This window comes from Mustela lutreola, chromosome 3 (genome assembly GCF_030435805.1).
Source record: "Mustela lutreola isolate mMusLut2 chromosome 3, mMusLut2.pri, whole genome shotgun sequence".
Classification (NCBI taxonomy): domain Eukaryota; kingdom Metazoa; phylum Chordata; class Mammalia; order Carnivora; family Mustelidae; genus Mustela; species Mustela lutreola.
Window position 1 is genome coordinate 109,282,154 of NC_081292.1, and position 12,373 is coordinate 109,294,526.

Here is a 12,373-nt window from a genome sequence, read left to right on the forward strand (position 1 = left end):
GGCCCAGGCGGGGAGCAGTGGCTGCCTGGGTAGGTTCTCATGATAGGTGGAATGAGCATGAGAGAGTGATGGAAACACAGAAGGGTTCTTGCCCCGCAGCCCAAACTGACACAGTCCCGGAGCTTCCCACACTCCTCTGGCCAAAGCAATTCTTGTGACCCAAAGTCAATGCAGGACCCTTGCCATCCATAACATCTCGGTGCTAAATGTTGATAATACTTCTCAATCACTGTGAAAACTTCAAATGCCCCCTGGGTGCTGAATCACTCCTGCCACCCCCCAGTGAGATCGCTTCTCAGTGCCTGGCACACAGCAGGCACTCAACAAATATTTGGAGAAAAATTAACTTTGCCAAATCACCCTCTAGAACCTTCGTAAAAATGTACTTATTGACTAGGGGATACAATGGCAGTTTAATGTCCTTTAAACAGTAATTATTACTTTCATGAAAGGTACCTCATTTTAATTTTTTTTAATGTGAAGCTGAGAATTTTTTTCATATGCATAGTGAAGATTTCTTTTAGAAATTCTCTCTTCAAGTCTTTTGTTCATTTTTTTTTCCTTTGCTCACTTTTGTATCAAATTTTTCTTTCTCCTTTGTAAGAACTCTTGTTACAGGTAATGAACATTTTCCCAGTTTGCCTTTTAAAAGTTTTACCAGTTTTCTGACAGGACAGGCAGATTTTGTTCTTATTTCCCTAGCTTCATCTCTCACCCTTTTCTTGCAGGCCTGCTGCAGTGAACATTTTTACCAGCACCCTCCTGAAGCACAAAATGGACACATTAAAATGTATTTAACCATTCGCTTTCATGGGCTATTGACATGGTTTCCAGGTTTGTTTGTTTTTTTTTTCATAAATAACATTGTGATGAAGATCTTTGCACATAAGCCCTAAAAGTGGCAGCATCATATCCAAGGATATTTTCTAAATTCTTCATATATTTGCCAAATGATTCCTGAGACTCTACCCTCCAGGACCCCCACACTAGCTCCTCACCCTACAGGTGCCTACATGCCAGGCCCTGCTGAAGAAGCCCTAACCAACCAGCCTAGCCTGGTGGCAAGCAAGGTGAGAGGGGAAAGAATGGGTCTGGGGCGGGGGCAAAGGGAGGTTGTCCAGAACACCCCAGATGCTCCTTCTGCCTGGAATGCTTTTCTCTGGGCTCTTTTCATGGCGCCTTCTTGATATTTAGATCTCACATTGAAAGGAGCCTGACAGTCTATCCGGACCCCTTCATCTGGAAGGGCCTCGGACTCCAGTTATCCCCTCTCGTATTTGTTGCGCTATTTTTTTTTCCCTGAAGAGAACTCATCTAGCCAATATTGTCTTATGAAGTGGCATGTTTCATTTCTGGCAGTAATATTTCATCTGGCTTGCCGAGTGCAGCTTCTCCAGCATCAGGAACTATTCCCTGGCACAAGAAAAGTGGGGCTCAAATTGGTTGCTCAATGGAATCACCTGTGAAATTTTAAACATGTCACATTTTTTAAACTTTGCCTCCCCCAATAAGACAATTTAAAATATTAAATCATGTTACCAAGAAAATGGGAGATCTCATTTGTTACAGGAGATATAGTGTGTGTGTGTGTGAGTGTATATGTAAGGGTGTGCACGTATGTATGAGTTGTGTGTGACTGTATTGTGTGCGTGTGTGTGAGTGTATGTATGTGTGTATGTGTGTGGGAGTGTGTGTGAGTGTATGTGTTGGGTTGTGTCCAGAAGCAGAGGAGGTTTAAGTTTGCTTGCACCGCCCAGGCCTTCATTTTTTCACTATAGAAATGGGATATGCTAAATAAAGAATGGTGCAAAATTTTACTGCTTGAGAATAGATTAGCATACGATTAAGAATCTTCAGGAAGAACTCATTTAACTTAAAGACTCCTAGTTCATTTATGGACCTTAAATTCTGTGTGCCACCATGATCTATAAGGAAACTTAAGAAGTCACTGTTCACTACTGTGCTGCATATAAAACAATATACCCCAAGGGAAAAAGTTCCCATATTTATGTCTCTCTGCAGACCAATTAAAGCAGAATCTCTGGGAGTAGAATTCAGACTTTGGTAGCTTTGTTTCCAATGTGCAGCAAGTTTGGGTGCCACTAATATAGAGGTAATGTTTGTTGTATGAATGAAAGTTTGATAGATAAATAAAAAGACATTGTTAATCAGAAATTTGGGGCTCTGGTCTCAGCACAGCCACTAACATGCTATGTGACTTAAATGGTGTCACTCTGCTTTCCTAAACACACACTAGATGCCTTTAAGATCCTTTCTGCTTTAAGACTCCATGATTCTGGGGCGCCTGGGTGGCTCAGTGGGTTAAAGCCTCTGCCTTCGGCTCGGGTCATGATCCCAGGGTCCTGGGATCGAGCCCCACATCGGGTTCTCTGCTCAGCGGAGAGCCTGCTTCCTCCTCTCTCTCTCTGCCTGCCTCTCTGCCTACTTGTGATCTCTGTCTGTCAAATAAATAAAAATTAAAAAAAAAAAAAAAAGACTCCATGATTCTCCTTGCTGGTCACAGCAAGAGCCAAGTAGGAAGGGATGGGAGAAATGAGAACAAAATGATTGAGGTTTTCTAGAAAACATCACTTAGGATAAAGGTAATCCTAACAGGAAGCTCTTTACTATAGCACCCCCTTTTTTTAACCCAAAAAGGGAAAGTATTTGTGAGGTTCCTGAGAAGTGTGCACTTAGAAAAACATCATACAGCTCTGTATTCAATGTGCAAAGGAGAGAGAGAATGATTCCTAACCCCCAAAGATCCCATTAGGGTGACAAAATGTTTGTAGCGATACCCTCAGCCACTGGAGAAGAACAGAGATGCATTTATTCCAAAGTCCTCACAAACCTCCTTTTCTGACATTGTCTGTTCAAGGTCTTCTCCAAAGCTGCACTGGGGTTCCGCTCTCAAACACAGAAAGCCCAAGCTTTCTTGACTGCTGCCATGGCCTTTTTGCTGGGATATCTAAGGGGGGAGGGGGGGGCACACTGCCAACCCAAGTCTTCCACTGTCACCCTACCCAGACAGTAAAACTGGGCAAGTTAGCTGCTCATGTTTATTTAAATATTGTGAAGGCATTTCCAACAGGGAACTTGTGTGTGGCCTACCTGATTTCTATTATTCTCTAGACCCTATTCTCTGAACTACTTTATATACAGCTATTTAGGCTTGCCTGCTATGTGAGATTTTGCTATCTGTCCCTAGGCATCAATACTTTCTAGTCATTCAACAGCAGCCACAAATTACCCTCCATTCCCTCTCATTGTATACCACCTCCGGGAAAGGCGATTTTAAAATTACAAAAATAAATACGTTTGGGAAGTTGATAATGGGTGCCTTAAAAATTGAGATTCATTGGCTTTCCAATGGGTGAGCACAAGATGTCCCCTAACTCTGCTATGAGAGTTCCCATCTCAACCCCCTTAATTTCCCTATTCAGTTTTCTAAAATTTGTGATGCCTGGCACACAGTTTTGTTAGCGGTATTTGCTAACTGGATTTAAGAAGGAAATAAATGGCCGTTTCTAGAGCCTTTGAGATTACATGGGTGGGTATTCGTCAGGATAAACTCCAGGAAGAATACCAAAAGCCCAAAGAATTCCTCCAAGGACAAACATTTACTGATTTTCTGCTTATTAAGATGCTAGGTATGCAGAGAGGAAACACACACACACACCCCACTTTATCTCTAGGAGCTCTGAGCTTCTTATTCCCCACTCTCCCCATCCCTTCCCCCGCCCCGTCCCTCGGGAAAGATCTTTTCTACAGCAAATTTTCAAGTCACCTCTTTCTTCATCGCTTAAAACTAAATAAATAAATAAAACTGTAAAAGCTAGAGAAGCCACTATGAAACAAGTTCGGGTTTGGAGGGGGTCTTGTGCCCGGGAGAGAACCCTTTTACGTAACTGCCATCCATTTTCTGGGACAGACAGGGGGTGCAGCATGGAAGCGATGTGGAGGCTAAAATGACGACAAAACAGAGATGCACTCGCAGAGGCGACCTTTTCCTAAGGAAGACCCAGAGTTAGGGGTGTTGGAGGTAGGGGGACATTACCCCAAACCAGGTATCCTGAGAAGACGCACTGCCCGGAACACTGAAGCAGCAGCGGGCGTGCAGCAACCTTTCTTGGGGGCTCTGTTCCTTGGTCCTTATACATATCGAGAAGTTAGCGCAAGTGCGCGTGAAGCAGGGGAAAAGCCCGATTCAGCTAGAACCGGGCCGAGGTCTGGAATTCCCAAACGCATTTCATGCTGGAATTTCAACACCAGACTGAGGGAGCTTCCAAAGTCCGGCTCGCGGAGCGGACAGCAACCCCACTGGGGGCATCCGATGCCTGTGAAACGCAGAGAGGGAGCCAAAATGCAAAATTTCCCCGAGGTGAGGGAATCGCCCCTTTTGTGAAGGACTCGGAGAAAAGTGCGGAGCTCTGGAGCGCGGCTCCCGCGGAACATCGGCCACGGAGCCCAGCCGGGACCGTAGTTCCAGCTTCCCCCGCCGTCCGGCCTTGCCCCGGGGCGGCTCTCACGCAGGCGCAGTCGCGCCGCGCTCCCGTCCTAACGCGCATGCTCCGCCGGACCGCAGAGCTCCCGGCCGGCGGCGGCTGCAGCGACGGCGGAGGAAGTTTCCGCTTTGCCTCCATCCCGGTAGCAGCTCCGCGGCCGGGGACAGCTTCCTCCGGGCGCTCCGCGAGCTTTGCTGCGGCCGCACGGCTGTCACAGGACCATGGGGTTGCCCAAGGGCCCGGAGGGCCAGGGTCTCCCGGAGGTAAGGACCTCCCTTTCCCAGACACGTCCGGGTTTCTGGGAGAGGGCCGAGCCCGCGGGGTGGCGGGCAGAGCGGCGCCCGGGAAGCGTTTGGAGCGCCCCGCCCCCTTCTCAGGTGTGTCCCAGGCGGGAAGAGCTGGCCCTATGCGCTGGGGACCGGGGAGGTCCCCCTGCCTGGGCGGGGGCGGGGACAAACTTCAACCGCTCTCGGGTCCCCGGGGAGGGAGGTGGTCTTCCCAGCCCCATACCTAGCCCCACGCAGCCCCAGGCGCCGCGGGGCCCGAGGTCCTACTTCTCCCGGGCAGTGTCCCCCACCCCTGGCGCCGCAGGGCTCGCCCCGAAACCCGGGGCTGCAGCGCCCTGGGAGTCACGAGACGCGTGCTGGGACGGTCCGGGCTCGGGTTGTGCCAAGGGCGGTGACCTTGTGGCGCCTGTCGCCGCCCCGAGGGGCCCGCGGGGTCCCGAGCCCCCCCCCCCCCCAACTCGCCTCGGTGTGTGCAGGGAATGCACACCAGACCCTGTAGCAGCTGGAAGTTTGGGAACCGTGCGCGCACTGGGTTGTCTGCGGGAGGCGACGCGCTGTCCGGTGGGGTTGTGTGGCCCGGCAGTGCGCCTGGCGGAAGCGTGGCTGCTTCTCCAGAGCGTAGCGGGTGCCTTTCCTTACAGCGGTGTCATTGAATACTCACTCGGTCCTAAGGGATAGGATAATCAGTGGTTTCTGGATTTCCACACTGGCTAGGCATAAGGGAGGAACGTGCATTTCCTTCTGACTGCAAGTGTCATTCCTAGAGCTAGGTGGTTTGCAAGTGTCTCTCTTCCAGTCGCTTTACTCCAAAGCTAAGTCTAGTTTAGTTTACTAGATTCTGGAAAGAAATGGAACCCACACTGCACCTCTGTCCCCCTCCTAAGGTTTTGAAGCAGGCATTTGGCAGGAGGACTGATGCCTTGACATGGTGAGTGGTTCCCTCCCTTTCAATCGCCTGTCATCCCACCCACCCAACCCGCTCCTAATCCTCAATTCTTCATCTCCTCAGTTCTTCATCCCACAAGTACCCACTAATTGAGGGATCGCTGTTCTGTGCATAAAAGCTGGGGATATAGTGATGGAAGGACAGATTTATCTGTGAGTGTGTGTGCACAGAATGTAAGTCCATTTTGTTGTAATCTTAGGAAAACCTAAGAAATGTCCTGTTGTCAGAACCCTTCTATTAGGTAAAACCTTACATGCAAATTACATCGATGGAATGGGGGATTGTGAAGACTCAGAGCTGTATCCTGCTGTTTGATATTTCTTGTTTGTCACTTGTTTGTTTTAGGCCCTTATCGAGTTTTTGCCTGACCTTTTGCTATAGACTCCTGTCTGGCCTCTCAAGTTCCACCTTAAATTCCTTTAATTCATTATCCTACAGTACTATAAATGGGGATCTTTCTAAAATAAAAAGCAACATGGTCCTCTGAGTCCTTTGTGTAACCCTTCTCTGACTGCCGGGAGGCTGGGTCTGATTTGTCACTTTTCTAGGGGACCTAAGACAGTTCTTGGCAATTAGGAGGCATAGAGGGTAGATAGAGTTAAATAAGTATCATTCAGTTCAAAGACCAGTACCTATGAATATGGATAGTCTGTGTCATTAAGCTGTCACTAATCCTGTTAATTCTTTAAATTGAATTTTTTAAACCCTTTACTCTATGTCTGTGAAGGATAGAGAAGATAGCTAGACTTGGCACTACCTTCCAGCTTCCATGAACTAGAGTACAGAGCAATGAAAATTTAGAGTGCCTGGTTTAAGAGCCTCACAGTCATTCATCTTTATCAGAATTTTAGTTTTTTAACAATGGGTGTATTAGCCAATCTGATGGCTTTTGATACCGTCAAGAGAGGGCATTCATTCAGTCACTGTGTGTTAACCTGTGGCTCTTTCTCATTTTGTTTCAGTATTAATCTGTGAAGTGAATGTGGAGTCTTAACTAACAGTCTCCATTCAGTGTCTTGCACCAGAAGTTATTTCACAGATTATATTGCAAAACTATACATACTTCTCCTTTCTGGGGATGAGTGGATAAAAACCACGGGCCATGCATCTGCCTTGGGGTTGGCAGTGGGTGTTCATTAGGTCCAGGCAAACCAGGAATAATCCTCCTGGGATGAAATGTCCTCTTCTTGGAAGTGTTTTCATGATTAGTGATGACTGAACAAATGAAAGGTTCATGTTTTACATCCTAGGAGTTTGAAGAAAATGCTTATATCATCCCATTTTTCTCTTCTCCTCCTTCTTTGTGAACCATATCACTCTTTACCTTCTCTCTTCTTTGAGTCTCCCCGCTTAGAGATGTTGCTTAACTATCCCAGATCTTTTGCAAAGGAAGAGAAGGTGTGCATAATTAATATTACTTTATTTTTGCATGTCCCCTAAGAACCAGGAAATGCTTTGATAGCTTGGACCAAGGTGATTTGAGGAGGGAAACAAGGTGTCGCCTTTACCACCTCCTACTGCAAGAGATTGTCAGTCATTTTAATAATTCTTTGTTCAACTATTTGTTAATATGTAAGCTCCCTCTCCTGGCAATTTGTACTTCAAAATAAACTTGAATTTCCATTATCAGTGTCATGACTACGAAAACATTTTGTTAATCTATGACTGGCATAGGTCATGCACTTTGTGTGATGATTGAACATGTCATTCCGTATTTAATTGCCCTTTGAGTCTAGTGCTGCTTCAGAAGAGTTGTAAACATGACTGAATAAAATATTGTCCTCTCCTGATCCAGCTAATAGGCCATTTCAAAAGACAGGCATATATATTAACACCAGACATTTCACTCAGAAGAGGTTGATACTTAATTGTATGAATGGCTAGAACTATAAATAAAAGAGAAATGCAGAGGAGTGACCATTTCTGGCTGCATTTGTCAGGGTTGGCATCAAATAGGAGCTAGAATTTGAAACTGGTTTCTGGGTGGTTAGGGAGTATCAGGAGAAGAGAAGGGGTATGAATAGTGAAGAAAGGGGAATGAGCCATGCTTGAGGTTGTCCATACCACGACTGGATTGTTCCGGAGGGAGGTAAAGGCTGGAGCTGATAGGTTGCAGCCAAAGATCCAAATGCCAGACTAAGAATGTTGGAGTTTATCTTACAGACAGTGTATGATGTGTTAATGATAAGGTCTGGGGGATGAGCTAAAGAGGAAAGATCTGAAAGTTGTGATTTAGGAGGGAGGGAGGAAAACAGATTAACAAAAAGAAGATTGAGAGGCAGTTGCAGTAGTCCTGGCAGGAAGTGTAAATGAAAGGGAGGAGGTCAATGTGACATGTATAATAAAGCAAATGAGGTGAAAGCAGATGGAGGCAAAAGCACTAAAATACGTCAGTAGTTTTAAGTTGTCAACACCTGGGAGCAAAGGTAAGATACAACTTAAAATTTTAAAATCAGGTCCCTATTCAAATATATTAGATGAATTTATTATTTTTTTTAAAGATTTTATTTATTTATTTATTTATTTATTTATTTATTTGACAGAGATCACACGTGGGCAGAGAGTGAGAGGGAAGCAGGCTCTCCGCCGAGCAGGGAGCCCAAAGCGGGGCTCGATCCCAGGACTCTGGGATCATGACCTGAGCCGAAGGCAGAGGCTTTAACCCACTGAGCCACCCAGGTGCCCCTGAATTTATTATTTTTAAGGCAATCCCATTTTGTGGCAGTAATCCTCCTTCAGTGGATCTGGGTTGAAAGCCCGCCTTGTATTTGCTTTAGAGATCTAAAGAGAAGTGCAGAGAAAGACACATATTTGAACTCCCTTCTTTGTTCTTGCTCTGTTTGTCAATAGCTTTTGGGACCAAGATGTGCATAAAGTTTAAAAAAAAAAAAAAAAAACCTTGTTTTTGTCTGTTAGAAGTTTATTATTTAGTCGGAATCTGTCAAGTAAGCGATGCGTTAGAGAACAGGGAGGTAATATGCTGTAATCTGCCTGTCCCTGGTTTTCTTCAGCACCAGAGGGGTAATCTTTATCGCCTGTGTGTCATTTCTTGCCATCTGTGGCAGTAAACACAGCTTATGGAGGCCTGAGGATGCTGTTCTTTGTGACTCTGGTGGCACTGTGTCCCCATGCTCCAGCATGAACACAGCAAGAAAGCCAATGTCACCAGCTCCTCAGCTATTAAATTGTGGCGTCAGAAATACACCCAGTGTTCCTTTATTCAAGGTGGATTTTAGCAGCTTAACTTTTGGCTCTTCTTCTAGGTTGAAACAAGAGAAGATGAAGAACAAAACGTCAAGCTGACTGAAATTCTGGAGCTTTTGGTTGCAGCTGGATATTTCAGGGCACGAATTAAAGGTTTGTCACCTTTTGACAAGGTAAGAGGAAACCTTTCTAACCATTAGGCTGTGTTTTGTTGGGACGGAGTGGTTTACCAGGGCTGAGAAAAGAGGAAGAGGTTGTGTTTTTACTTTCTCTAATGTCCATGTTTCTCTTGGATTCAGGTTCGTTATTAAAAGTGTTCCAATTTCCTATTACAAGAAAATAAAAATGTGTCAGTAGATATGCCTTGAATTCCTTTTCTGTATACAGAGCTTTGGGAAGTGCAAAAAACATTAGAACTAGTTCTTCCTTTTAAGGAACTTACAGTTTGGGTGGAGAGAGAAAGGTTATGTGAGATAAAATCTGAATTAATAAGGAGCTGTCCCAAGTCATTGTGCACACAATTGCCACATATTCTAATGATGGTTAGTTCTGAATTTGGCGGCAGTGAGTGTCACTATGGGGGGAGAAAAGTCACTATGGGTTGAAGTCTGTTAATTCAGCAGAACCTTCAAGAATCCTGTACAAGTCATAGTAATAAATATTGAGGGCACAAAGACCAGACCAAGGCCCTGTACTCAAGGAGGCCAACTTCTATAGAATAGGGAAGGGAGACAAGTAAAGCAGCATACTCAGTGTCATGATGTAGTAAGTGCAGCAGAAATGAAGCTTCCAGATCAGACAGAGCAGGCCAGGAAAGCTTCCTGGTGGAAGAAAGTGTTGAGTGCCCCAGTGGACCACGGCCTGGCTTGGCATAACAATCGCTGTGGACTGTTTTATAATACAGATGTTGCGGCCTCACCCTTTGATATTTGGTTAGATCTGGGCTGGGGCCCGGAATCTGTATTTATAGGCATCTCACTGTGTTTAAACACAGCCAGAGATCAGAGTCCTCCCCATCGAGCTATATCTAAAAAGTATTTAGCTGGAGTTTTTTGTTTGTTTGTTTTTGTTTTGTTTTGTTTTGTTTTTAATCTCAGAGGTCATTTGCACCTCTGAAAGGTCCCCTGCGAAAAGTAGAACAGGGATTCTTCTCTCCTTTAGACACATGAAAAAAGCAAGATGTACGGAAATTTAGTAATGAGCCACGAATGTCAGCCTTGCTACTAACCTGTCTGATCTTCAAAACACGTAATTCCTCTGGAATCTGGCACTTACCTAAAACTGGATTAAACCTTCTCCTGGCTAAGAGTTAATGTCTCAATATAAGGAGGATCTGTGAATGATATGTTTGTTTCATAGTATAAGTCAGCTTCTTGGTCACACTAGCCCCATGTGTGCCATGTGCGTACTGGACAGTATGCACACAGGACATTTCCATCACTGCAGGAAGTTTTATTCGGCGGTACTGTTTTAGATGAGTTGTAGTTGATGGAGTCAGAAGGACATGTGCTCTCTCTCTAACGAGATACACTTTTGTATGATCATTGATTCTATAAAAAACGACGTATTTTTCTCCCTTCCATTTCCTCCCCTCTCCCCAGACTAGAAGGAGAAAACAGGTATTTTCTTTGTGTCTTGCAGGTAGTAGGAGGGATGACTTGGTGCATTACCACTTGCAGCTTTGACATAGACGTTGATTTGCTCTTTCAGGAAAACTCTACAATAGGACAAAAAATGTAAGTTATTAGGGTTTGCCACAGATGAGCCTAAAGGGAGAGAAAGGAACGAGCTTTTGAGTATTCTCTATGTGCCAAAAATTGTGCTAGATGCCTTACATATTTTGTTTTGATTTTCATTGCAACAAGTATGTATTATCACAGTTTTATAGATTATGAAACGGAGTTTGATAGAAGCCACAGTCACAAAGCTAGCCTATACATCATTTCATGCTCAGACTATTCTTTTTCTCACTCTCTTTTTCTAGTTTCATTGAGAGATTATCGTCACATAACATTGTATTGATTTAAGATGTACAACACAATGATTTGGTATATGTATTGCAAAATGATCACCACAGTAAGTTCAGTTAACATCCATCACTTCGTATAGCTATAAATGTTTTTTCTTGTGATATCAACTTTTTCTTATCATAACTTTATGTGAACTTTATTATCACAACTTTTTCTTGTGATGTGAACATCTACGCTCTTGGCAACTTTCAAAATACACAATACAGTATTGTTAACTCAAGTCTCCTTGCTGTACATCACATCCCCAGGACATATCTATCTTATAATTACGAGTACCTTTTGTACTTCTTGTCACCCTTCCTCTAGTTCCCTCACCCCACACTCTTTACCTCTGGCAACCACCAGTCTGTTCTCTGTTTCTGTGAATTCAGTTACTTTAGACTCCCACATACACATGAAAATATACAGTATTTGTTTTTCTCTGACATCTTTCACTTCGCATAATGCTCTCAAGGTCCATCCATGTTGTTGCAAAGAGCAGGATTTCCTTTTTTCTTTTATGGTGGAATAATGTTCCAGTGTGAATATCTTCTTTATCCATTCTTCTGTGGATGGACACTTAGGTTGTTTCCACGGTTGGCCATTGTGAGTAATGCTGCCATGAATGTGGGGCTGCAGGTATCTCTTTGAGATCCTGATTTCATTTCCTTCTGTAAAATACTCAGAATAAAATTGCTGGGTCATAGGTAGTTCTATGATTTTTTTTTTAATTTTTAATTTTTTAATTTTCTGAGGAACACCCATACTGTTTTCCATAGCCGGTGCACCAATTTACAGTCTCACCAGCAGTGGACAAAAGTTCCCCTTTCTCTGTGGCCTTGCCAGTGTTAGTTATCTTTTTTGTTAGTCTTTTTGAGTTTAAACATTCTAACAAGTGGGAGGTAATATCTCACTGCGGTTTTGATTTGCATTTCCCCCAATGATGAGTGATGTTCAGCAGCTCTAATAGTTTTTCTGATACTCTCTGAGAGTGTTCTGGACTACTTAGTTTATCTCTTTCCAAAGGCAGCTGGAAGGAATGTACTGGATGGAAGCTGAGCAGAGTGAGAAGAGACGCGTTCCCTCCCCTTTGCTTCTTTGCAGAGCTGCACTTTGCCTGCCACTGAGAGAAGGCAGCGTGGACTCCCTGTTACGGGTTTCACCTGAGTGGACCCCACCCAGTCTTCCGTAGCTCACCAGGGGTTTGGTGATCTCAATAGACCACTAGGCTCCCACATTCTGCCCTGCCCTGCCAGTGGGCAGCTGTGTAACCTTGGACAAGCCTCGGTTCCCTTATCTGTCAAGAGAGAGATTTGTGATTTCAGATCTGTGTGCATCTGTGACTTAATTTTTCTGAAGCTTAATTCTCCCCCAGGAAAAAACTCTTCCAAATGGATTGAAGGTAGTTCGCAAATATGTATA

General features: G+C 44.5%; 1 protein-coding gene across 4 annotated transcripts in view; it reads left to right on the top strand.

Annotated features, from left to right (window-relative positions):
* Positions 1-4,567: 4,567 nt before the first annotated feature.
* Positions 4,568-12,373, top strand: part of CCDC93 (coiled-coil domain containing 93) — a 91,177-nt gene continuing 83,371 nt past the window's right edge. For all 4 annotated transcript variants that reach the window (XM_059166668.1, XM_059166669.1, XM_059166670.1 and 1 more), the window contains exons 1-3: positions 4,568-4,768; positions 9,002-9,115; positions 10,584-10,678. In XM_059166668.1, coding sequence (XP_059022651.1) covers positions 4,727-4,768; positions 9,002-9,115; positions 10,584-10,678 — 251 coding nt within the window. In that variant the 5' untranslated portion in view covers positions 4,568-4,726. The remainder of the gene's footprint in view (positions 4,769-9,001; positions 9,116-10,583; positions 10,679-12,373) is intronic.